Consider the following 24,897-nt stretch of genomic DNA (forward strand, 5'->3'; position numbering starts at 1 on the left):
AGTTGCAGAGGGAAGAAAGAGAACGGAGAGAAGCTATCTTGCGGGAGGAGTTCAGTGAGCTTGTGTCTGAGAAGCTGAAGGGTCCGGAGACGAGGGTCAAATAAAGGTTGTAACTATTTTTTCATGTCTTAACATATGCATGCCACTTCACTCAATAGCATTTCGGGTAATGGCAATCGGTGTCTATGGGCGTTTGCAGATTCAATCAATATTCACTATACTACCATGCCAAAGAAAGTTATGTCTGCCACTGTACATATGCTCTATGTGCTTCGTATACGTAGTGGGGGTGAAGTCAAACTGGTCTCGATTGTGCTGGTTTAATTTTCGATTGTTGGTGGCTGTACAGGTACACCATAGTAGAACATAATCTAACCGACGGTATCAGATCTGTCCACCTACAAACCACCTCCGCGTTTTCTTGGAAGGAAGGCAGCTATAGCACTAAGGCAGCCCTCTTTTGAGCAACGTATCGTGTTTCATGTGCGGAATATTCTGCTCTATATTCTGTATCAGTAACCAGGAAGGTCGAAACGCCCTCAAACCTCATGAAAGCTTGATAAACCGCCTCAAAGCTGCCAACGCTGCTCGTGGTTTGTTTCGCGAACCTAGGAGGTCGTCATGATGTCCTGACTCTTCAAATTCAGGACCCGATGCGCAAAATAGCTATGAAGTAGTTCTAGATCCAGATGCAAGCTCGAGCGGTAGCTCTAATTTGGTGCTGGACATGTTTGCATCTGAACTGCGACTGAGAGGACAAGTACCAATCGTACAACCCCATCAAGCGGATGGGAATATACTTTGTTGGAACGGCGAAGTTGGTACTCATCCCTTTGTATGTATTCACAATGGCTAATGTATCTGTACCATTCGTTAGGTATTCGAGGGTATGGATGTGAGCATATTGAACAAGCATCCTCTTCTGGATCTGTTGAAATCTTCATTCATCGAGACAGATACACTCACGTGAAAATGATGGAGTCCGGCTTTTCAAGGCCATGTGCTTACTCGAAGCACCATCTGATATCCCATCTCTACTCGGAAGGATCGAAGGACCGTAAGCCATCTTACGAATATATATTCCTTGACACATGTATTTATTATTTTATTCAGCTATGCCTTTGTCTTTTATCATGTGAGTCACTGATTTTGCGTTTAATGACGTCCACGTATAAAGTGACCATAACTATGACACCACAGGCAACTTCACAAAGCCTCTATTTTGCTCGTGATCCCCTCGGTCGACGATCTCTGCTAATCCACAGACCTACAAAAAAACACCCATATCTACTTCTAACATCTGTTTCAGTGGGCGTCCACTCAGCATATGAGGTGGAAGAATTATCTACAGACGGAATATTTTGCCTAGATCTCGCAAATTTGAATAAGTCACCTGAAGTGGGGTTTTTACTTGCCTCAATCTATCTCGAGCTTAATGGTCTACAGTTCGCTAGTAGCTTTGATGGCTGCTTAACGACATTCCCTCGATGCCACCAAACACAGCAATTTGTACGTTTCTTTAACAAGCATGATTCTTATCTGACACTTGTGATTTGCACAGGCGCAACTCAGCAAAGTCAAAACTACATTACCTACTGAGGACATTCCTCAACCTGTATCCTTAGAATTGGAGAGGCTCCCTGACAATATGGTAGAAGCAATGGACCAACTGTTGTTTCATCTAGACCGGAGTGTTATGCTTCGTGTGCGAGATATTCCACGAGGATCGTTAGTATGATTTTACACCAGAGCAATCAACCTGACTCACTTTCACTTTCTACGCAAGAGATCTACCAGGGCAAGCTCGCTTAGCTGTCTTATTTAGTGGTGGCATAGATTCAACAATGATAGCATTCCTAGCTCATCGGTAAGTTGTGCAAATACTTATTCATTTCGTGTAAATCATCTCTGGCGTTTCGATCAGCCATATACCCTTAGACGAACCCATCGACCTACTTAACGTCGCATTCGAGAATCCTAGAAAGATCCAAGTGCAAACCGAGGGAAATATAGGCGCAATGTCAAAGAAGAAAAAACAACAACGCTTAAAAATCAGCGCCAACAAGGGAACGGAAAATACATCGTATATGGTGCCAGACAGGTTAACTGGCCTCAAAGAAGTCGAAGAGCTGAGAAGAGTGTGCCCTGGAAGGACCTGGAATTTTGTGAGTTCGTCATCATGTTCATTTTCATTGGGATTATATTGATTCTGCATTTGTTCAGGTTGAAGTGAATGTAAGGTACGAGGTGAGCTATATCAATATTTCACCTGATGTACTGGTTCTCACAGTACGATGTAGGAGAGTCGAGCTGCCCGTACGGGTGTTGAAGAAACGATGTTTCCAGGACGAACTGTCATGGATCTTGTATGATATAGTTGCCTTTTATCACGTGCATTGGCTGAATAACCATCTTAGAGTCTAGCTATGGCGCTCTATTTTGCGTCGCGCGGTGTAGGTCAAATACGCAGTGAGGTCGACCCCGACGGATTTCGTCCATACGAGAGTCCTGCTCGAGTGATGTTAAATGGTTTGGGTTCAGACGAACTTTTGGGTGGATATGGGAGGCATCGCACTGCCTTTGGTGTTAGGGGCTGGCAAGGCGTCATTGACGAGGTAATTCGTGTATAAGCTTGTTCATGTGCATTTCATGGACTCGATGCCCTGTGTTTTTTTCTAGCTGCAGCTTGAACTTGACCGTATACCAACCCGCAATCTAGGAAGAGATGATCGTGTCATTTCATCGAATGGGAAAGAAACGCGACATCCATTCCTCTCGCTTAGTCTTGTAGCCTTCCTTGCACAACTCCCAGTACATCTCAAGCTTGATCCACGACTAGAAATTGGCACAGGAGACAAAATGCTGTTGAGAGCCGCGGCACGAAAAGTGGGTCTCTTGGAAGCAAGCGAGAGGAAGAAGCGGGCGATGCAGTTTGGAAGCCATTCTGCAAGGATGGAAGCAGGGGATGGGGAAAGGAGGGGGGATCTTTTGATTGGTGGACGCACCGTTACTCTAGTCGAGGATTAAGATAATTAAGTTCGACAGCTGAGCGCGAGTACCGCGGCAGTGTTCAACTATTGAAACGTCTTCTTTGACCCTTTGTCGTTTTTGGTATTATCAGAAGCCATCTGCACGCTCTGTCGGCTGCACTGGATATTTTGAGATTCGGATACGCAGGGCTCTCATTTTTTAATATGACTCCAGCTTCAGTGGATTTCTTCCTCTTGACGGTGGCGTTTGCCCTCGAAAGCTATGATGGAGTCTATACTGTTACCATGTACACCACGTAGTGTTACTCAGACTTCATTCAAACTTCAGGAATTGTATTTCATCCACACATGTCAATACATTCCTCCAGCAGGATGTAGTGGGCGGTGTTGAAGGTTAGTCTGCCAGATTGTCATACTAAAGTGTCATCATTCATCGGCGCTACAGCCCACGCACAAGTCAAAGGCGTTTTATAAGGCACCGATATTGGGACGGGGATGCATCGAATGATCATTGGTGAGTGATCTCGCACCCAATGTATATGCATTAATCTTCCGAGTACAGCTTGAGTAATTCGATTTCCCGTTCATGAATGTGAAAGGAATACCTGAACATACTGTAGGTAGATTTTGATTACGATCTATGTCATGTGGTCTTTGAATCTTCTCCCAGTGTATGGTCCTCTTGAGTCCCTTTAATATCATGTGGTTTGCGTTGGCTCCGAGCCACTATTTCTGCCAGTGCCTGTTGTCGGGTTGTCATAGTTTGTACCACAAAAGCAACGAGGGTCTATATTGAAGAGTAGAGTTCACTCAATCCAATAGGCTCGGGAAAATAACAAGAAAGTATTACCAATATGACCACTGCGGCTATAGTTCTCTCTTTCCATCGTTCATCTCCTGAAGTATCATCAAAATGGGGCCGTCTGGATGACCTACCTCTCCAAATATCGGAATGCCTAATATTGGCAGTCCTAGAGGCCAACGTCTCCTCAGAAAAGGCGCTTTTCCCGCGGAGCATGTCATATGCTTGGGTGATAGACTGGAAGCGAGCTTGCGAGACCTCTGGAGCATAGTGGCGTGCCACGGGAGAGTCTGGATGATATATCCTGACGAGATCATAGTCTAAGAAACCCTCGCAAGTAGCATTCTTAGGTTGTTCTGCTATAGCAACATACGAAGGGGAAGTTTACTAACATCTCCTTTTCACGTCATTCTGAGAAGCATTGTGCGGTAGGTGGAATATTTGGTGTGGTCTAGGGTTCGTGTGTGTTGGATATGGATATGGATTTGAGTTGCTTTCCCTGTCACTAGCTTTAGACGCTGCGGAGGTTTGAAAACGACTGGGATAAGTTTGGATGAACACGAATCGGCGAAGGATACTATGTCCTCTGGAGCGTAATGACAGCATCTGGACGGTTTACAAGGCAACTATTTGGATGCATGTATGGATTTCAATGACTTGTATTGCAATGAAAGGTTGGCAACTTCGACCACACGCACCAAGACTGATAGACCATGAAACTCAGCACAACTAGCACAGCTGCCCAAACTTGGATAGCCTTTTCCTCACTTTCGCTCTCTGTACTTTGTTAGCTCAAAGATTGGATACACTAGCGAAATTCTGCAAAGTCGTAGAACGCGTATTCACGGAACCCAGTTTTTGGGATGCAGTTCAAGTTCTTCCGAGCCGACTTGATTCGGAAGTCACTCCGGTAATGGTCAACTTGAAAGTCACGTACATGCGTGTCCTTGAATCCTTTGCAGCACAAAACTACAAAAACCAAGATGATACAAAATATGGATATACACATTGACAGTACACAGTTCACAGACACAGGTCCGACCTCAGCTTACATGATGGTACACCCGGTGTCTTCCTCTCCCTGGAGTCTTCGCGCAATATCATCTGTTCCAACAACAGCGCCCCGTGTTTCGACTTCGCGCTGTTGACCATCAAGATGTACAATTAGCACTCCTGCGTTATGAGGATCCACCTCGGCGAGCAACTGATGTCTGTTAGTGAATTACGATTAGCTAACAGACTAATCCAGAAATTTGGACCCACTTTTGCATCAGTTCCTCCATAGCGGGCTTGATCTTGGCAATGTGCTGAGGAGAGTGCAAGCCTTTCCCTGACAGCGCAATAGAGGTCAGCTCCGAGTCGTTCACGCCTTGAGGCGCATATACATACCCACGATGAGATGAATCTGTGAGTCCCCGCGCTGTCGCGCTACTTGGATGGCTCTGTCGGTATAAACGACAGCCTCCTTGACAAATAGCCCGTGCAAATCAATTTCGCCAGGTTTCCTGTCCTAATGAACAAAGTAAGTATGCAAATCTCTCGAGAAGATGGGACATTCCCACTGAATTATTCTCTATTTGAAACCAGAATATCATTAGCAATGCAGTCAGATCTGCGATAGAGAGCGGTTAATTAGATACCTTTGAATATCCATTCACTGGCTTCGTCATTCAGCCTTTCCATGTTGCGTTCATGCTCTTTTCCTTTCTCTGATAATTCCTTTGCTAAGGCGCCGTCATGGTTAGAATATGCTTCGTGAGATTCTTGAAAGCATTGCGCCATTTTATCTCCTTCTTCGTTGGCCCGGGAACGCAGCCCCACATAGTGCTCATTGTGCATGTTGATCTGGTCGGAATCCTACACCCGATGTCAATATTGAGGCCCAAAATTCACTTAGAAGAACGAACCTCAAAGTGCTCATGCCACTGGTGGTACTTATGCTGAGCACCTTCATGCTCATATTCCGACCTCTATAACAGATTATACACGTTCGCAAACCCATTCGTTAACAGTCAGGTATGATAAGAAAACATACTGCTTCGTAAGAGTGACCATGTCTACCGGAATGTGATGAGTGTTCTCCTTCCCTGACTTCTGAGTGGTGCATCTTGTGTTAACTTGATAGAGAAAGCTCTGGGGCGTTGTTGTCCAGGATAGACTTCATTTTGGATACAACGCAGTGACCCCACACTAGAAGACCACGGTTGCTAATAGCCCTAAAATGGTCTGCTACGTGCGGTAAGATGGCGATAATCAGAATCACAGAACACAGCCATGCATGATCAACAGACTCCCGGCAGACTCCCGGCAGCGGCCTTTGTACACTGTCGCTTCTTCTTCTGCAGTACTACTGTGACGAAATATCATGCATGCCACTGGCATCACAAGCAAACTTGAATCAGCAATAATCCCCACCGTACGAGTCATGGCATAGCGTGCTTATTTCACGACTGGCGTTTCCAGTCTGTTCCTCGGGTCGCATGCCAATACAAGATATATCCCGCAAAATAGCTAGGGGTATTGTTCGGCCCAAGTCACAATCCACAAGTTTATGTCCAGGTAAAAGCCCATAATGTCTGAACCTGAACCCTCTCCAGAGTTTTTAAAATATGGAAAGGGTTTCAAGTGAGCTGCATATCCGTTGTGGCAACCTAAAACGTTAATTTTGGACAAAACCAACTTTCCCTACATGTCAGTGATATGATTATACTATATTTCATCTCATACCAATGGCATCGTCTAGAGTTTACCATACTTCGGGGGCACGACTGCTTGTGTATCAGTGATCGTCCGTCCTGACCAGTTCACACTAGCAGCGAGTTTTACAGCCTAGCACGCCATCATGCACTTGCAACTGAACGACTGGTTTAGTAAATTAGTGGCTTCATAAGCTTTTGGCTTTCAAACTCAATATTAATCTGTAAGCCAAACAATAGTATTCCGCACAACTATATCCTGTTTATACAGTCTTTAATGACTGCAGGAGTACAGTCTAAGTCTGCTTCACCAACACCGAACTCACATTGGCACAACTGCTGGCAAGTTTTGTCAGTGGCTGCGATGAATATCGACGAGTAATGGTGAGTACACTATAGCTTGTGCTGTATATCTTAGTGGCCTTGCTGATGTAGTAGCAGATTACCAAGCCAATCGTGACTCCAGCTCGAGCTGGAAACATGAACCAGCCCACATGAACCACCAGGGTCGAATTCAGGACGTGCCTACGTTCTGCTACGACGAACAAAGATGATTAGGCAGGACCCAACGGAATGTCAAGTTCGAATGAAAATAGTTACAATAGTTCATGCAGCCGCTCCCCTTGCCTCATGTCTCCTAGAATTATCCCCCGACGTTTCACCAGTCCTCTCCTCAAGTATCCCTCGATCATATTCAGTTCACCATGTCCAAGCCATCTGCCGGTACTTATGTCATCTATCACAGAGTGCTCGACGCCTCTGGTCGTAAACTCGCCACTGGTGTAACCGTCAATTGTGGACTTGATGCTGCAGTTGATGGCAAGAAGGCATGTCTGATTTATTTCTTCCTAGAAGTAACAATAATAAATGGGCCACATTATACAGATCACTATCTCTGGTGTTACAGGTGACGAGAAGCAGAGATGGATCCTTGAGCGCGTCTGAAATGCAAATTTACTCGGGAAAGACGAGCCAGAATCTTTGCTGCTCGTGTAATAATATAGTTTATGATGTAGGAATATTCATGTCAGCCTTTTTGTCGCCGTATAAATAGTTATAGAGTTGCAAAAAATGGTACAGTAGTTGACACGAACTCCCAGAGACTAGACATCACGCAGAGACGTATCTGGTAGACATTTGTAAAAGAGACTGCTAACGTGTCAAAATGATAAGAATGCGCAAGAAAGCAAGAAGTTTTTTGTACAGGGTTCATGATGGACTTTGATACACAGTATACTACAGTACACAAAAGTAGGGTATAACAAGTCAAAATTACATGATAGTACATCCGGAGTCTTTGTCTTGTAGTCGTCGTGCGATGTCGTCTGTCCCAATGATTGTGCCATGTGTTTCGACCCGACGTTGTTGAGTGTCGAGATACACAATCAATACTCCTGAATTATTCGGATCCACTTCGGCGAGGAGATGATGCCTGCAAACATAATCGATTCGATGACAATTTTGAATTGTAGGAATGAACTGAACCTACTTCTGAATCAATTCCTCCATCGCAGGTTTAATCTTAGCAACTTGTTGGGGGGAATGCAAACCTTTCCCTAAAGGAGTACTCGTCAGCTCTGTCGCAATAAATGCCTGAGTATACTTACCAACAATAAGGCGTATGTGTGAGTCGCCGCCTCGGCGAGCTTGTTGGATAGTCCTGTCGGTAAACGAAATAGCTTCCTTGACATATAACCCATGAAGGTCAACTTCTCCAGGTTTGCTGTCCTATTGGGCAATATAGACAAGTCATCAATGAAAACGGGAAATAAGTACTCACAAGGTTGTTCTCTGATAAGCCAAAGATACAGTCACCCCCTCTTTAGTGACAAATAATGCGAGTATGGTAAAGTAGTCACCCTTGAATATCCATTCGCTGGCTTCACCATTTAATCTTTCCATATTCCGCTTGTGGGCCTTCCCTTTCTCAGATAGTTGCTTTGCCAAAGCTCCGTCGCGTCGGCCATACGCCTCGTGAGATTCTTGGAAACACTCCGCCATCTGATCTCCTTCTTCGTTGGCCCGGGCGCGGAGGGTGGTATAGTGCACATTTTGCTGGTTAATCTGATTCTGATCCTATTAATGATGGATTATTCAATGGCTGCGTTTTAAGGAGAAGATATAGTTCGCTCAATAGCAAACAGGAAATACGAACCACAAAGCCTTCAGTACGGGGTTTATGCGGAACTTGGACGCGATGGGGCTCGGGTTTCACTCGCTATTGCATAAGACGTGACCAGGTCCGGGTGATCTTTCATTGTCCTGGATAGTAGATGAGAGTGACAACGTACCACTGGGTGGCTCGGTTCAGGCCTGACCGAAATCGGTGCCACATGCTGCTTGTGTGGTTGCTGATGCTCATGCCTGTGTTCCTGGGGTCGCTCAGGCTTACTAGTGGGGGACGACCCGCAGAAAAAAGCTATTATTCCTTTGAGAATATCCATGATGTAGGAAGAGATGATACAGAGAACAGGTCGTTCAGCTAAAAAATTCAAAAAAGACCAACGAGGAGTGGACGACGCTAGAAAGTACGAAGCGTTCAACCGAAGTCGAATCGGAAGCTCGCAGTCAACCACTCACTGTGCCAACACTGATTCACCAACGATAGTACTCTCACTTCCAAGGAGACTAATGAACTTGAAGAACAAGGCAATCCTGATTTACCGAACTTCAACGTTCAACTGGCGCTGAAGCGCTACTATGAACTGAATCAGTGGCACAAGTGGCCCTGAAAGCTTCGGAAACGGAAAAGACATTAACCAAATCAAGTAAGACTATTACTATGACATGAAGCACTCAAGAGCATGGAGCTCGCGCCGATGAGTCGAGATACACTTGGAAGACACTCAAAAAGCATCCTTTATTGAAGAAAAAAATCATAAGAAACATGTGTTCAAGATAAATTTAGCATCATCCGCGGCAACATTTGCAAGCAACATTCCCAAACCACTCGCACACTAAATCTCCAAACCAACGAGCAAGCAGGCCGGGTCAACCTGGAAGGGAGGTTTAGTAACAACATTTCCTCCAACATACATGAGTGAATGAAGAAGTTCCCCCAATGCCTGCGATGATTTGTCTAAAGCGATTATCAAAGCCGAACATTCAAGGTGCTCATCGGCGAGGTCGAGTAGGGCAACGATGCTACATGACGCAGTGAGCACGGCAAGGCAAACATAGATCGAGGTAACACACCTTTCTCTCAAGCTAACCGACTCGGCATTCTTACCGTCAACGTACAACGTCTTGGGTTTGCCTGGTAATTCAACCACGACGCCTTCAAAAGCAGCTCCCATATTAGGTGCGGTCACAGTGACGCTCTTAGCAAAGGGCAAAATGCTCAATCCGTTACGAGGAAAGATGTTCAAAAGAAGATCCAAGGCATCTTTCGAATGCTTTGTAGTTATACCAGATTCACCCTTTCTTTCTTCCGCATCACTGTCGGGTGTCAAAGGAGGAGTTGCAATATCGTAAGGCGAAGAAGAACGACGGGGAATGGCTCGCGGAGCGACATTCGTATGGTGGCCTCTCGGCGTGATGTCAATGGAATGACTAGAAAAGTCGGGCGGATGCACAAGATATTTTGGAGAGAACGAATCCAGAGAAGATGAAGATGTGTTAGAATCGGGAGAAGCGGAAATCATAGACGCCAGACTGCCTGTCACACAGTCCGACGACCCTCTATCCGGAGGGCATTTTGATTTGGGAGCGTCAAAACCGCCACTACATTAAAGGGAATAAGCGATACAGCAGCGGGCATATACGAGAGAGAAACTCACTCCGGGTCCGCCAGAGAACGTAGTAGAGTAATAGTACATGTCGTCGGTGCCCTGCATGTGGCACACAGCAAGTACACTGGGAGTCATGTCGGAAGAGAATGCCCCATCTCCAACGGTTTGACGACCGTTGCTGCATAATAAGACGATGAGTATACGATGACAACTATGTAGTACCAACTTACGCGGGGCAAAGACTAAATGTCTGTTTCATTATATTTGACATATTGGAATTTGACATGTTTTGCCAACTTGGTAGATGATATTGTTCTTTGGGAGTGAACTGTAAAATGCCAGCAACATTAGTTCAATACCAGGTCGGTTAAAGCACAGAAAAAGACTGACTTGAAGACTGAATTGAGCGTTATAGCGCAAAGAGGAGGTTACCGCTGGGGTGGCGTTTCAATTCTGGCCAAAGGCCGAAAGGCCATATATGTTCCGTGAAGCCAAGAGTACCCCGGACACCACTATACCTGTGCCTGATGATGCCGTAAGACATCCAGACTGAAACACCCTTCTTTCATCTTTCAGAGATGCATTGGCTTTTGTGCAGAATAAAGAAAAGTACATTCACTATAGAATTCTTAAAAGGCTTTGACTGCTTTGTTGTTCATGTCAACAAAGCCTTCACCTGGTCCAAAAGACTCGGTTTCACTACATTTCAAATTGCAAGCGCTGAGTAATATTCGGGGAGCTCACGGTGTCAGAAGCCCTACCACCTTGTTAAGGGCCGGCTGACTGTCATCCCACGTGCGCACGCTTCGGGCTCACTGTAAGGCATAGGCTCGATAGAGAATCTCTCAACGACGAGCTCGGCAACACAAAACCTCAAGACGTGAGTATCATTCAGTCACTAGAACGTTTGCTGCGAGCCACTATGATTCTGTCAAGGATTTCATCAGCTGGATGGATTTACATCAGGAGATGGATGGACACACATATCGTTGGATGTACACTTAAATTATAGCAGGTCTCAATCGCACATTCTACTTTCTTTGTTCTTAGTGTTTTCACCAATTGTTTGTCTAATCTTTCTTTCTAGTATCTTTCAGCACAAATGGCTGACGCTGCACGAGGACGTGGTGGATTTGGACGTGGACGTGGTGATCGGGGTAGAGGTCGCCGTGGACCTCGCAGGGGTGGCCGCAAGGATGAAGAAAAGGAATGGTATGTACTCAAGGCCACTACCATTCACCTCCACATTCTAAGTATCATGTATAGGGTCCCCGTCACCAAGTTGGGTCGTCTCGTTAAGGATGGCAAAATCAAATCGATGGAAGAAATTTATCTCTTCTCTCTTCCTGTTAAAGAATTCCAGATCGTCGACTTCTTCCTACCAAAACTCAAGGACGAGGTCATGAAAATCATGCCTGTACAAAAGCAAACTCGGGCCGGTCAGCGTACCCGTTTCAAGGCTTTCGTTGCTATCGGTGATTTCGACGGACATGTTGGGTTGGGTGTCAAATGTGCGAAGGAAGTTGCCACTGCTATTCGTGGTGCTATCATTCTGGCCAAACTTTCCGTCATCCCCGTACGGAGAGGTTACTGGGGTGCAGCTCTTGGTGAGCCACACACCGTGCCATCAAAAGTTAGCGGGAAGGTCGGATCAGTCATGTGTCGTCTCATCCCCGCACCACGGGGTACCGGTATTGTGGCTGCACCTGCTTCGAAACGATTGCTACAACTTGCTGGTGTGGAGGATTGCTATACGCAATCAAAGGGTTCTACTGCAACGATGGGTAACTTCCTCAAAGCCACCTTTGCTGCTGTCAGTTTATCCGTAGCAGACTTTCTTTTTTTGCCCAGCTCACAGTCTCTTACAGATCACCAAAACTTACTCGTTCCTTACACCCGATCTATGGCGCGAGATCCCTGTTTCGAAAGTGCCATACGACGAGCACAGTGCTCACTTGCAGCTTTCGGCGGGCAAGAAAGCGTATTAGGTACTAGGGCGTTGTCATTACGACTGTTATGCATGTACTTTCGTGAAAACTTTGCAGGCATGCTTTATCTCATTTCGTATTTCACCATCTAAGATTTACGACACGTCTGACATCATATGAATCATGTCTAGGTGAGGTTAGGATTGTCATTTATGCATCTTTGCCGCATTTGAACTTTGTACACAAATTCTCTGTCTGATAGCAAGGCTAGGCGCTGCCCATACTGCACATTGTGTTTACCCCTGGTCACTAACGCTCTATACATATTCAGTGAACTTTTCACGATCGTCCTCGTGATGCGGATCCAATGTGATCTGTGTCGAAAATTTTTCGAAGGTTAATGCGAAGGATCCAATCTGATCCAAGTCCATGAAACAAAAAAAAAACTCCTAACTTGTCGGCATATCCTAATCCGGTAAACGTGGTTCAAGGATAGGCGTTTCAGTAACGGCATCATCGCCCAAATTCTCAATATTTCAAACTCCCAAAAGTGACGGGATGTATCATATTGTAATGGCTGACTATAGCTTTTCAAATGATTATCGGGACACTTAAAAGATCTGTAGCTCAGATCATTGTAGTCCGCCGGTCATAGCATATTTTCTCTTGTTTCGGTTTGTTTTTGACCTTCGCGTTGTTTGGGGAATTGAAGCGTTTGGAGTACACCAGCTTGTCCTTCCCCGCCCATTGCTGCTTTGCCGTCCTCGTTTTCTTCCTAGAGCTCATCCTTACTGTCCAACAGACCGTTCAGTCATAGTCTGCGTTGGTGCGGTTTCGGTAACAGCCCATTACTGTGAGTAATGGTTCATTCGTTGTGAAATTGATGTCGCCCATTTTTAACATAGGCTACAAACTACAGAAACAACTATTGTGTTTTCAGAGCAGAAAAGGCCTTACATCTCGTTTGAATTTTTACCCCGTGATATCATATTTCATAACATCTGTTCTATACGCGCGCAACTTTAACAGCCAATCTCTCGGAGCTGTCGGACATTCTGCGTCTTGACAGAACCAGTGGCATCCTGTACATATATCGTTATGGATCGCGGCAACCCCCACACGCAGATTCCCTTTTCACCGCTTCCTCGAAATGAAGGAAAATGCGCGCGTCTCGTCTCTCGATTTTCTCCATCTACCAACTCTCGTGTTCTCGCGGTGAGGGACACGAGCCCTGGTCATAGTATTTCCCCTCAAAGGGACAGGGCTTTGATCCCACCTCTATCCCCTGCGATTTATCACAAGTTTGTTTTCTGTTATCATACAAGGCCAGGACGCTGATTTGCGCTCAAACTAGTTCACCTACTCGTTCTACGTCTTCAGGGAGCCTGAATTCCCCTCAGCCGCTGTCACCAATAACTCCACACTCCGCGTATTCGCCACCAACAGCGATCACTTGTCCTTCGGATAGTCCTGGGACCACAATCTCATCTTATTTTCAGGATGTAGACTGCGGGAAAAATTTCCGTTCGTTTATGGCTGATCTCGACAGAAATAAAGAGAAAGACGGCAACAAAATGTCTTTTGATCACGGCTGTGTTGACAAAGGTAAGCTGTACCTGCCTCCACCATAGCGAGTACATTGCTAATTGCGTCTGTAGATGATGAAGATGAAAGAAGATATGCAATGGTGAGCACGGAACTCACACAATTATGTTATCAGTTACGAACTTCTCCCAAAAGTTGCGGTCTACTAGAGCTTTGGAGAAACCCTTTTCAAGCAATGGTGCGGAAAGTCGCCCTTATTCGCATGAAACTTGTCGACCCAGACCATCTGGTTGCAATCTTCGCGAACAAAGGAAGGATAAAAGACGACTCAACGGATATCGTCTGTCCAAGATTCAATCAGAAGCATGCCTACCCTCCTTCCGTCGTCGCATTGGTAATGAAGAGGATGAAATGAATTCCTCGTCCAGAACATCGTCATCTTGTTCTTCCTTGTTTCCGATGGGACTAAAGTTCCCTCGACCACCATCAACAAATTTGGACACTGGTAGCCTTTTTACTGAAGAAGAAACCAAGGAAGTCCGCGAATTCCTGCGGGTATGGGGATCTCATGTCCGGCGGAGGACGGCTTCCGAGTCAGAAGGACGGCTGAGCATTGTTCCACCTTCCCTCATTAGCGGCCAAAATACCGAGGGAATAAAGGAATGGGGCGTGCAAAAGATTGATGATTATTCATGGGAGGTCGAAGAACAGGTTAAAAAGATGACAGGCGAAGTTGATCGGAGGAGTCGCGACTCTTCAGTGAGGTGTAGCAAATTGCTGGAAGAAGTTAGCATGATGGTCGGCCTGAGATACGACGAGCCTCCATCGCCTCATAGCCTAGATTCTCCAATCAGCTCAACCGAGCTTCTTACGAATTTCCACACGGAGGATCGATCGGAGCTCGAACCCCTTCAGACGTCCGCCCCTTTATCAGAACACGGCATCGAGCAGCGTGATATTGCGAGAAGCAACATCACCAAGGTCAACAGAGCGAAGAATATCTGTGCCGAGGAACAATCACAAATATTTCACCGCGGTTTGGGTGCCCGTAATGCATATGACGATGTAGTCTCCAGCGGGAAACTTGGAAAAAGACCCAGTGTTTGTTTTGGACCTGGTACCGTGGAAGAACGAGCTCGTCGTTCGGAATATACGTCCACCTCAAAGCTACAGCAAGCCAGTAGCTTTTCGCGAGAGAGCCGTACGACATCTAAACGCTGGGGCCAGCTCATTAGTTCCAACGGCGCAAGCACTTCTCAGTCAAATCTAAGCGGAACTAGCTATCTTCCGAAGGCCCCTCCCTTGGACCGCTCGTCGGCCTTGGAGAGACTGGAATCAAAGATGAAGGATTGGAATGGCCATATTTCTCTCCAAAGTGGGCCACGCTCGTCCATGATAGCAGGCGAAAATCCAACGAACTATCGCCGTGGAATTTTGACTAAACAAAATTCTACTCCAGCCATGAAAGTTCCTTTTCCTGTCATTGAAACTGTGCCCAAGTTAAATGATTCTACCGGTATTCCCAGGCCACCAGGCTCATCCCGTTTTCGCCGTTTTTCCAATCCTATCCGTCATTTATCAAAACCACTTTCAGGAACCTCTACTACTCCCATTCACGAGGCAGAACCCTACCCTGGTGGTCCCAGCCGTCTCGAAAGACCCCCATTGCGAGGTACGAGGAGTCACAGTCCAATGCCACGATATCAACAGGCTCGGACCAACGATACGAATAAAACACACCTGAGGTCTTTCATCGATATGGGCGTGGCTCCAGGACAGCGGCCAGCTACTCACCGATCTTCTTTGCGTCCAACGATGAATGTTGAGAAAGTGAAGCGTTTAGCCAGAGCTGCAGTACGAACAAGCCACAGCGTCGTCGAATGGGGTAGAAATCTGGCGGGCCTGAAGAAGGAGAAGAGTGATTTGTTGTAAGAAGCTGTCTTTATTTTCTATTTATAGATTGATTTCAACAGGTTGAGTTCTCGTCGTGTACTACTACTATCTCTGATATCGGTATTTGTTACTACAGTCTAGCGTACTGTTCACTCGCTGTGTATTTTTTCACCTTGAATCTGCGCATACAGCTTCCATTCCAACAAGTCGAGGGTACTAAATACATACTGTAGGTACAAATGACGACGTCGTGTTTAAACGAACCGCGAAGAAAGCCAAGATATTAGTAATAAATGTCTTCATGCTCGTGATCATGATCGTGAGGGGGTAGTGCATCCGCTACAAGCTTGCGGTGACCATGATCAATAAGTCCCTCCGCCTGCAAGCCCTCCTCTGCCACCGCTACGTGAACCACATCGGCAGCACAAAACGTCACCAATTACTCGGAAAATGGTTGCAAGGACCTGTATCATAAAATGGGTAAGTAAGCAGTTTCGAGACACAATGAGCGGAAGCTTACAGTGGTGATACCTCCTACAATGGCCATTACCACGGAAGCAATAGCAGATATCACTGCATTTATGCCAGAGCCTATAGCAGAAAATATAGATCCCTATGGCGTCTTTTCGTCAGATCCTAGAATAAATGTAAATATGCAGACAATGATTCGCACCATTTTAGCCTCGGTTTTAATCCACAGAACGGGAAAAATCTACCATGCAGGGAACAACCTTGAGGTTCTTATAGTTGGGTCATAGGGAGCTCAGCGTCATCATGATGTCACTTCAAGAAGGATATGCTCCAGTTTTTCAAACAAACACAAGGATACAGCAAAGGGTATACGACATCCCAATCATAGGTGAGATAGAGAGAGAACTACAAACCCGAAGACGAAATAATCGAGCTACCGGTTCGACCAAGGACTCACACAAGGCGCTCTTTTTTCGTATCTTTTAACCAGCAAAGGACACTGACTACCCATCTTAAATTGACCCGAGACATATGGCCGCGTCAGGACACTTGATATCAATGAACCGTCAGTCTTCTGAACTAAAACAAACATATGTAAACAACTTACACGTTGGCTTTGTAGATCTTCTGTCCTGTCTCGCTGAAGACGAAATTGGTGAGGAGGATGTACAGGAAAGTTTTCATCTCTATCATCGAGAATCGCATCCCTATGCAAGACTAAAAAGAATATTAAGCATGGCAAAAAAATAATGAAGGGAAATCATAATTACTCTGGGCCCTGCTGAGAATGTCAAAAGGCTTGGGAAGAGACCTGGTAACGAGGACACGCCATCTGGCAAGTTATCCCAGCGATCTGGGCTGCAGAAAGTACATAAATATCACTCCTCCAATAGCTTTACGTGAGAAAACCTACTCAAAATTCCAGGAATCCTCGCCCCATATTCCCTTATCCAGATTCATCGCCTCTACGGGAACGTGTACGAAACTCCCTTTAGGCACTCGTACAGACTTCTGCTCAGATATCGTGCCATCACTTAAGCGGACAGGATATGAAGTAGGTACTTCGTCGTCCTGCGTTGCAACACGCAGCGAAGAGTGCACAGGTGGAATCAGCCGGAGGACTTCTCTCGTGACATTATGAAGATACGGCAGCCCCGAAAGCGTATTATGCAATGACTCTATTTCATCTGGCGTCAGTCGTGATTCGGGTGTTGAAGGTGCGATAGCAATCAGCTCAGAACGCAGTCGGTTTTGTACTGCAGGGTATCGCGAAAGCAAATACAACGTCCAAGTTAGTGCGAGTGAGGTCGTGTCGGAACCGGCGAACATGAAGGTGTTGATATTGTGCAAAATGTCTTCGTCCGAGATGCGCTGATCAGGTGGGAGGTCTGTAGCGATGTTTGATTTTACTGAACCACCGGCAAAAATGTTCATTTTATTAGATGCAAAAATATCCCGTGAAGAGACTCACATAATAGGCTGAGGAGGTCTTTCCCAGCATAAGTAGATCCACCCTTGTCGCCTTCCGAGATTTTTGCTTTTTTCTGCTGAACAAGGCGACCTGCGACTCTACGGATAACTTCTTGGCACCTATGAACAGTCCGCGCGCGGTGGTCCGGCTGTATACAGAAAATATTAGTTTAGGCTTGTGTTGTCGCATGGAATTTGCTAACAAATAGTCTATTTATGATGGGAAAATAGATAGCTAGTATTGTCCGAAATCCTTGTCCTTGAGATACTGCTATTTCAAACATTTCTTTGTAGGCAGTGAACAGTTCATCCGACTCATTTTGAATGGCGTTGAAATGGTAATCAAACCCTGCAAACAGAGATAAAGATTTATGGTAAAATACACAAGCAAACCAAGTCACCTGCGAGTCCAATCACGTCGAAAGTTGCGCGACTTATCCAATGACACACGTCAATTTGCAGCTCGATACTACGCTTTGGCTCGCTTTCGAGAGATATTGTCTGACCCGACTCAGTGATCATCTCCAGCCATCGGTCCTTCAGTTCGTTGCCTTTACTGAAGACAAGAGGGACGAGCGCTCTCATATTCTGTATTGAGAATGCTGGAGTGGCGACGCGACGCTGGCGTTTATGCACATGGCCTTCAGCAGCGAGCATTCCACAACCAATGAGACCTGTGATAAGTCTGCGAGACTGCCACGGCTTCTCATATATAGTGCAGTTTTTCAACACGTACGAGACCGACACCGGGTCTAGTGGCAAAAGACGTTCATCCCACTTCACAATTAAGAAGCAGAATTAAACAACTTCCATGCAGGAGGATCAGCTTAGGGAAACTCACTGGACCTATGCCTCTGATTCTCACAGTACGTCCATACTTCTCGACATAAGCTGCATGAGCCTTTGGTGAACGGAAAGGACTGAAGTTGGAAGACAGTTTACATACAGGGTCAAGTTCACATTTAACGATAAACTCACTCTAAAACCATTGACATATGGTTTCCAAGCAAACCCTTCACAGGTGGACCAGCCAACTTTTGAAGTGGATTGAACCGCGGCGCGACGAATACTTGGTACACCACATAACCCGCGACAAAGATCAACGACGCAAGAATAAAGCTAGAAAACAAATACACTGTTGGATACACCATTGGTGGTTGAAATACACGTTAGTTGGCGTTTCGAGAAACCAGCCAGAACACGCATGTTCGTAATTGTCTCATGGTTCGAGAAGACAATAACATCTCCTGTCACGTCGTCACAGTTAGCTCTTTGTCACGCCGTTCTATTGTGACGTCTTTCGGCTCCGCGGCCTGGCATTGAAACCACTACGACGACGATTATCATCTCAATTTGACATATCAAACACGAAAGTTATCAACAAATAATTATAGGCTAATCAGAAATGCGAAATTTGTGGTGTGAGATTCTCCCATCATGCTTTTTGACACTACTCTTCTTTATTTCCGCATTTTTCGCCTAAAGCAAAACATGTTCACGTGCGGTTAAAGAAAGAAAAATACCACTCACTTCTTGGACTTGAATTCTGCATCGTACGTTTTGAAAAACTCAATGGGCAAAATCGGCGGCCCACCAGTAATGGCATTGAACGCGAGAGTACTGACATAGTTTGTCTTGCCTTCGCGTACCAAGGAATAATATTCAAGCAAGTATTGCTTTTCGGAGTCGTCCACATCAGTATCAGCGTCCAACAGCTGCTTCGCTTCATGTCTGGATACGATACAATAGGTTATGAAACACTTGGGAACGCTGCAGCAGAGATGACTTACTCAGAAATGTCTGCAAACTGGAGGTTCAGTCCCGCTTCAGTAGCAGATTCCGCCAATTCCGGGCCATTAACCATCCTAGCATACGATGGAGATGTCAGCGCACATTAATCGCAAACGGCCAAAACATATGCACATTGGACCAGTCACAACCACTAGTTGACCCCGATATCTGTCATCAAGACCTTGGGGTCCTTCGCTAGTGACAATATGGGCTGCGACTTGGGCAATATCTCCTAATGCGACAGGAGCGAACGAATGGGTTTCACCAATAGGCAATCGAAGCTTTCCATTCTTTTGGGCATCTTTGTTGTATAAGAGAAGATTCTCAGTGTAAAATCCCGCACTTCAGGCAATGCGTGAGTGTCACCGCGAATCGGACGATAATCGTTAATGAATCTCACCGAATAACACATTGTGATAATCCAGCCTCTGTATCAGGCAAGTATCTCATTGCTAGTGTGTTGCCCTCTATTTTGATGAAATCATGTAGATGCGGTTGTTTTTTAGCGTCCGCAAATTCGCATGCTGCAGCACTCAATAAAATGGTGTTTTTGATTTGAGCCTGATGCGTGGCATGGAGCATCTCTTCAGCGAGCTTCACTTTATGCTTGTGAGCAGGTGGAATGAGGAAGATTGTATCTGCTCCGGTATTTTTGAGGGCAGTGACAAGACCTTCATGATCACCAGGATTGTGGGGAATGATTTCAGCCCCAAGCTCCTTGAGGTCCTCGCACTTGCTAGGGTGCAGAGTAAGACAACAGACCTTGTCAAGCTTGTTTGAGAACGTTTCATCGGTAAGCAACAACTCTACAACGAGACGGCCTGTTTGACCGTCTGCAGAGGTGACACACAGTGAGCGAGTCATGTTGGGCTAGATGATAGTTATTTGAGGGCGTGAAAAGGTAAACATGTCTGATGAGTGCTTTCTTATGAATTCCTTGGATGTCCCCTTTCTTACTGCCGTCATTATTGTCGTCATGAAGCAAGTTGTTCAATCACTCCTATAGCTTGGATCACTGGGAATGTATTCGATTTCATTCATATCCTGAACGCGTGCGCTTAGTCAGCATACAGATACACCGCTTACATCATGTGAGGTCATGCTCGTATATTCTTCGTTTTTCCAGACAGCGATGGAGACATTGCGAACACTCGACACCGTTCCAGGCCATCCTTGCGCCCACCACACTGAACAGCGACCATAAAAGGGCGCAGACAACACTCACACTCCCTCAGGAACAACCAAAATGAGTTTCGAATTTACAGATAAAACATCGTCCTCCATTGCTGCTGCACATCAGCTAGCAAAGGATTATGCAAACGCTCAAGGTATGGCATTGTCTCTCATACAGTCTTTAAAAAAAAGGAATTGACCACATATTGGCTTCTAGTTCATCCCGCTCATATTGCGTCCGCCCTGCTCAATGAGGGTGCAGGGGAACCTTCCATGCCAGGAGGATTGTCCGGTGGTAACTCTGGGGCCTCTTTGTTCTCTTCTGTGATTCAAAAAGCAGGCGGAGATCCGGTATGTAATTACATTTCATTTGTTTACTTGACCCATCTTAATGATTTATCCAGGCTATCATCAAACGAGGTTTACAGAAAATAATCGTCCGTCTGCCGGCACAAAACCCGCCTCCTGACGAAGTCACTCTCAGTGCTGGTGCAATCAAAGTACTACGAGAGGCTCAGTCCCTCCAACAGACGATGCACGATTCTTATATCGCCCAAGACCACATACTTCTAGCTCTCGTCAAAGATTCTACCATCGCAGCCGTACTTAAAGAGGCTAGTCTCACGGAGGCGTCACTAAAGACTGCAATTCAACAAACAAGAGGTAACAGACGCGTGGAGAGTAAAAGCGCTGAGGCTGGTTTCGACGCGTTGCAGAAGTACGCCATTGATCTAACAGCGCTTGCAGAGGAGGGCAAAATCGATCCGGTAATTGGCAGAGATTCAGAGATTCGCAGAGTCATTCGAATTCTTTGCAGAAGGTTGGTCTTGACCTGGCTCTTTTTATGTTTTGGCTTTATCTGACCTAATTTGTAGAACGAAAAACAACCCTGTTCTCATCGGTGAACCTGGAGTAGGCAAAACGTCCATAGCCGAAGGCTTAGCACAACGTATCGTAAATCGTGATGTGCCCGCAAGTCTCCTCAGCCGTCTTTACTCCTTGGACATGGGTGCACTTATGGCTGGCGCAAAATATAAGGGTGAATACGAAGAGCGCATCAAGAGTGTTCTCAACGAAGTTGAAAAGTCCACAGAAGAAGGTGTTGGGGTCATACTTTTCATCGACGAACTTCACCTGATCATGGCCGGACGCGGATCTGAAGGTGGCGGCATGGACGCTGCAAACCTTTTTAAGCCCCTCTTGGCCAGAGGAAAGTTGAGATGCATTGGCGCAACGACGCTGGCGGAGTACAGGAAATACATCGAAACGGATGCTGCACTTGAACGCAGGTTTGCTCAGGTTCTGGTGAACGAACCTTCAGTGCCAGAGACGATCAGCATTCTGCGAGGCATCAGGGAGAAATACGAGGTTCATCATGGTGTTAGAATTTTGGACGGAGCATTGATATCTGCAGCGACTTTAGCGCACCGCTACCTTACTTCGCGACGTTTACCTGATGCTGCTATTGATCTGGTTGATGAAGCTTGCGCAAGGTATGTTTTTCCCATTATATGCCATTTTTCAGTCATGTTTTAACTTGGTGCACAGTGTTCGTGTGACCAGAGAAACAGCTCCCGAAGCCATCGACAAACTTGATAGGCGCAAACTTGAACTAGAGGTGGAAATTCATGCTCTAGAGCGAGAAAAAGATCAGGCAAGCAAAGATAGACTTGTCACAGCTCGAAAGGCGATTGCAGACGTCGATGAACAATTGCAACCACTAAAAGCAGCGTATGAGATAGAGAAAAAGAGAGGTGACGAGGTTAATGAAGTACGGAGGAAGATCGATGAGTTGAAAGCAAAAGCTGACGAAGCAGAGAGAAGGTGAGTTGTTTTTCTCATTGGTGTACAACGACGTGATTGCTGACAATGACTTTTCAGGTATGATTTAGCCACTGCCTCTGATCTGCGTTACTACGCTCTCCCGGATCTTCAGTCACGTTTGCAGCAGTTGCAAGCTAAGAAAGCCGAAGAAGATGAGACTATGGGAGGAGGTACCGACACTGTCACGCCCGAGCAGATCGCGGAGATCGTAGGACGCTGGACATCAATACCTGTCACTCGCCTTATGTCCACCGAAAAGGAGAAGCTTTTGCGTATGGAGCGAATTCTCGCTGGGAGTGTGGTCGGGCAGCCAGAAGCTGTCAAAGCCGTTGCCAACGCAATAAGACTGTCGAGGAGTGGGCTTTCTAACTCCCAGAGGCCTATTGCCAGCTTTTTAATGGCGGGTCCATCGGGTACCGGGAAAACGTTGCTAAGCAAGACGGTAAGTTTATCATTGAACATAATTTACTAAAGTACGAATACTCACTTGATGTTTGTAGCTTGCTACCTTACTTTTTGACTCTCCAGATGCTATGATCCGTGTAGACGGCTCGGAGTACTCTGAGAAACATTCTATTGCACGTCTCATTGGAGCACCTCCAGGTTACGTGGGGCACGACTCAGGTGGACAACTTACTGAATACGTCAGGCGCAAGCCATATTGTATCATCCTGATTGACGAGATTGAAAAGGCTTCACGCGAATTCGTGACACTCTTCCTGCAAGTCCTCGACGACGGGCGGTTGACTGATGGTCAGGGTCGCGTGGTGGACTTTAGAAATACTGTCATCATCATGACTTCGAATCTGGGCGCAATGTACCTGAATGACATGGGTGAGGGCCCTGTCAATGCAACAACGAAAGAGCTCGTCATGAGTTCCATTCAAGCACACTTCCCACCCGAGTTCATTAACCGAATAGACGAGGTTGTTATTTTCGTGAGTGTTCATGACTTTACATGTGCAAACTAGAAAACTGACGTTTCCTCTTTAAAGCGTACACTTTCGAGGAAGAATGTACTCAAGATCGTCGACCTTCGGCTCAAAGAAGTCCAGGAACGGCTTGCTGATCGGAAGATGAAGTTAGAAATCGACAACGAGGCCAAGCAGTATCTGATGTCTATTGGTTACTCGACAACGTATGGTGCTCGCCCGCTGAACCGTGCTATCCAGAGTGAGCTTTTAAACCCGCTGTCAATCTTGTTATTGTCGGATCGTGTGCGTGATGGCGAGACAGTCAATGTACACTTCGATGGGCCTCGTAATAGGCTGCATATTGTGCCGAACCACGAGGCAACTGGTAATGAGGAGATGGACGTGGACTGGGAAGATGATATTGACGACATTATTGATGTAGAAGAGATGGACTAAACATGGTATGACCCTTTGGACCCAAAACCAAGTTGTATTCTAATAATCGTACAATGTATTCGCTATATTCGCTATGCAAGTATCATGTACAGTACTAGTATATCCTTTCAATTTCAGTTTCAATGCTAAAAAAAGCAAACCTGATTTGTGTGGGTATTGTGAACCGAAGCACTTTTATATTCGCATCGTAGCACTGTGACCGTTTTGTAGAATTAAATGTATATCAGTCATAGACATGGCTCACTTTATGTCATCAAACTACAAAAAACTCGGAAACCTGGGAATATGGCCCGGGGGAGAAGGGAAACTGTCGAGACTAACAGAAGCATCACTGAAACTCCTTGCTACACCCAACCCAAATTCCTCCTCAATATGCCGTTTCGTCTTCGAGTCCAAGGAGCTACGTTCGGAAACACTCTTCGTAAGCTTTGGGTCTGAATACTGATCCGTGAAAGAGTGCAGATGAGGATTAGAGCTGAGAGAGCCGAGAATTCCATGGAGACTCCGCCTATCTCTGGGGTTACCATGTATTTCGAGAGAAATCAGGGTTGCCTTGTTCATCTGCATGCTTCTCGTCTGCACCCTCCTCAACTCAAAGACTTCCTCAGGCGGGCAATCGGCATCGCAATCTGTCTCGGTATCCAAAGACGTCATAGATGACCTTATCGAGTCGTCCAGAGACATCCTACTGTCTTGTACTTCGTACGTCGTGGTCCCAGTAGACATTGAATTATCATGCTCATCGCGTAATTCATCGAGGCTGTCGTCCGCTAAAGAGTTCTGCAAGCAGGCTTCCACAGCTAGAGTGCTATCTGGGTCCGAGTACATGCTGAAGTAGGATCTTGTAATGAAATTTGGGCTCATAGGTAAATCCATAGAAGTGGAGACAAGGGTAAGAGGTCTCTGTATCGCGAGGCCTAGAGCAAGCGCTACGTCGCTAACGCTGTCGTGGTAGTATTCCTCCACTTCAGATTCTTCAGGTATGCTATGTAGTCCGAGTCGTGGGTATGTCAAACGACCTAACTGGGTGTCGTGGCATTCGTCCCAATCGAATGTCGAATTGAACGTTGATTGTGATTCTCCCTGTGAATCCGGTGACTGAACCATATCCTGTGAGTAGGTTGATTTTTTTTCTTTGCGGGGATGCTGGCTATGAGCGAAGGGCGAAATTAATATCTTGAATGGTCGAGTTATATGCTGCCTAATCCGTGAA

General features: G+C 45.9%; 11 protein-coding genes across 11 annotated transcripts; 5 read left to right on the forward strand and 6 right to left on the reverse strand.

Annotated features, from left to right (window-relative positions):
- Positions 1–727: 727 nt before the first annotated feature.
- SERLADRAFT_368911 (uncharacterized protein) lies at positions 728–3,027 on the forward strand (the record flags this gene model as incomplete). The annotated part of the gene is made up of 12 exons (XM_007317577.1): positions 728–817; positions 878–895; positions 957–1,057; positions 1,114–1,135; positions 1,201–1,509; positions 1,562–1,728; positions 1,787–1,867; positions 1,925–2,165; positions 2,224–2,247; positions 2,301–2,366; positions 2,418–2,615; positions 2,680–3,027. 12 exons carry the CDS (start codon positions 728–730, stop codon positions 3,025–3,027), a joined length of 1,665 nt encoding a protein of 554 aa, XP_007317639.1.
- Positions 3,028–3,325: 298 nt separating this feature from the next.
- Positions 3,326–4,637, reverse strand: SERLADRAFT_465800 (uncharacterized protein; the record flags this gene model as incomplete). Its single annotated transcript, XM_007317578.1, has 5 exons — positions 3,326–3,539; positions 3,596–3,777; positions 3,841–4,112; positions 4,185–4,418; positions 4,491–4,637. 3 exons carry the CDS (start codon positions 4,396–4,398, stop codon positions 3,634–3,636), a joined length of 630 nt encoding a protein of 209 aa, XP_007317640.1.
- Positions 4,638–4,711: 74 nt separating this feature from the next.
- SERLADRAFT_465802 (uncharacterized protein) lies at positions 4,712–6,070 on the reverse strand (the record flags this gene model as incomplete). Its single annotated transcript, XM_007317579.1, has 7 exons — positions 4,712–5,003; positions 5,056–5,122; positions 5,182–5,302; positions 5,355–5,365; positions 5,433–5,649; positions 5,700–5,762; positions 5,828–6,070. The coding sequence occupies 7 exons, from the start codon at positions 5,897–5,899 to the stop codon at positions 4,841–4,843; spliced, it is 714 nt and encodes a 237-aa protein (XP_007317641.1).
- Positions 6,071–7,111: 1,041 nt separating this feature from the next.
- SERLADRAFT_387597 (uncharacterized protein) lies at positions 7,112–7,527 on the forward strand (the record flags this gene model as incomplete). The annotated part of the gene is made up of 2 exons (XM_007317580.1): positions 7,112–7,315; positions 7,374–7,527. The coding sequence occupies 2 exons, from the start codon at positions 7,193–7,195 to the stop codon at positions 7,431–7,433; spliced, it is 183 nt and encodes a 60-aa protein (XP_007317642.1).
- Positions 7,522–9,200, reverse strand: SERLADRAFT_465807 (uncharacterized protein; the record flags this gene model as incomplete). Its single annotated transcript, XM_007317581.1, has 8 exons — positions 7,522–7,920; positions 7,978–8,044; positions 8,096–8,216; positions 8,269–8,279; positions 8,348–8,564; positions 8,644–8,706; positions 8,780–9,009; positions 9,069–9,200. The coding sequence occupies 7 exons, from the start codon at positions 8,930–8,932 to the stop codon at positions 7,761–7,763; spliced, it is 792 nt and encodes a 263-aa protein (XP_007317643.1).
- A 125-nt stretch (positions 9,201–9,325) lies between these two features.
- Positions 9,326–10,744, reverse strand: SERLADRAFT_465809 (uncharacterized protein; the record flags this gene model as incomplete). The annotated part of the gene is made up of 4 exons (XM_007317582.1): positions 9,326–9,632; positions 9,684–10,211; positions 10,268–10,547; positions 10,610–10,744. 2 exons carry the CDS (start codon positions 10,130–10,132, stop codon positions 9,446–9,448), a joined length of 636 nt encoding a protein of 211 aa, XP_007317644.1.
- Positions 10,745–11,070: 326 nt separating this feature from the next.
- Positions 11,071–12,264, forward strand: SERLADRAFT_387604 (uncharacterized protein; the record flags this gene model as incomplete). The annotated part of the gene is made up of 4 exons (XM_007317583.1): positions 11,071–11,099; positions 11,307–11,431; positions 11,486–12,032; positions 12,088–12,264. 3 exons carry the CDS (start codon positions 11,322–11,324, stop codon positions 12,205–12,207), a joined length of 777 nt encoding a protein of 258 aa, XP_007317645.1.
- Positions 12,265–14,531: 2,267 nt separating this feature from the next.
- On the forward strand, positions 14,532–15,891 carry SERLADRAFT_465814 (uncharacterized protein; the record flags this gene model as incomplete). The annotated part of the gene is made up of 2 exons (XM_007317584.1): positions 14,532–14,570; positions 14,611–15,891. One exon carries the CDS (start codon positions 15,034–15,036, stop codon positions 15,622–15,624), a length of 591 nt encoding a protein of 196 aa, XP_007317646.1.
- A 474-nt stretch (positions 15,892–16,365) lies between these two features.
- On the reverse strand, positions 16,366–18,783 carry SERLADRAFT_465818 (uncharacterized protein; the record flags this gene model as incomplete). The annotated part of the gene is made up of 9 exons (XM_007317585.1): positions 16,366–16,604; positions 16,664–16,773; positions 16,827–16,914; positions 16,970–17,465; positions 17,528–17,675; positions 17,730–17,875; positions 17,928–18,303; positions 18,368–18,446; positions 18,505–18,783. The coding sequence occupies 9 exons, from the start codon at positions 18,675–18,677 to the stop codon at positions 16,490–16,492; spliced, it is 1,731 nt and encodes a 576-aa protein (XP_007317647.1).
- A 62-nt stretch (positions 18,784–18,845) lies between these two features.
- Positions 18,846–20,330, reverse strand: SERLADRAFT_465820 (uncharacterized protein; the record flags this gene model as incomplete). Its single annotated transcript, XM_007317586.1, has 5 exons — positions 18,846–19,005; positions 19,057–19,257; positions 19,317–19,391; positions 19,450–19,659; positions 19,718–20,330. The coding sequence occupies 5 exons, from the start codon at positions 20,179–20,181 to the stop codon at positions 18,987–18,989; spliced, it is 969 nt and encodes a 322-aa protein (XP_007317648.1).
- Positions 20,331–20,550: 220 nt separating this feature from the next.
- SERLADRAFT_465826 (uncharacterized protein) lies at positions 20,551–24,769 on the forward strand (the record flags this gene model as incomplete). Its single annotated transcript, XM_007317587.1, has 8 exons — positions 20,551–20,645; positions 20,708–20,841; positions 20,895–21,310; positions 21,366–21,983; positions 22,039–22,314; positions 22,372–22,756; positions 22,815–23,252; positions 23,310–24,769. The coding sequence occupies 8 exons, from the start codon at positions 20,564–20,566 to the stop codon at positions 23,682–23,684; spliced, it is 2,724 nt and encodes a 907-aa protein (XP_007317649.1).
- Between the last annotated feature and the right edge of the window lie 128 nt (positions 24,770–24,897).

Source organism: Serpula lacrymans (genome assembly GCF_000218685.1).
Source record: "Serpula lacrymans var. lacrymans S7.9 unplaced genomic scaffold SERLAscaffold_6, whole genome shotgun sequence".
NCBI lineage: Eukaryota > Fungi > Basidiomycota > Agaricomycetes > Boletales > Serpulaceae > Serpula > Serpula lacrymans.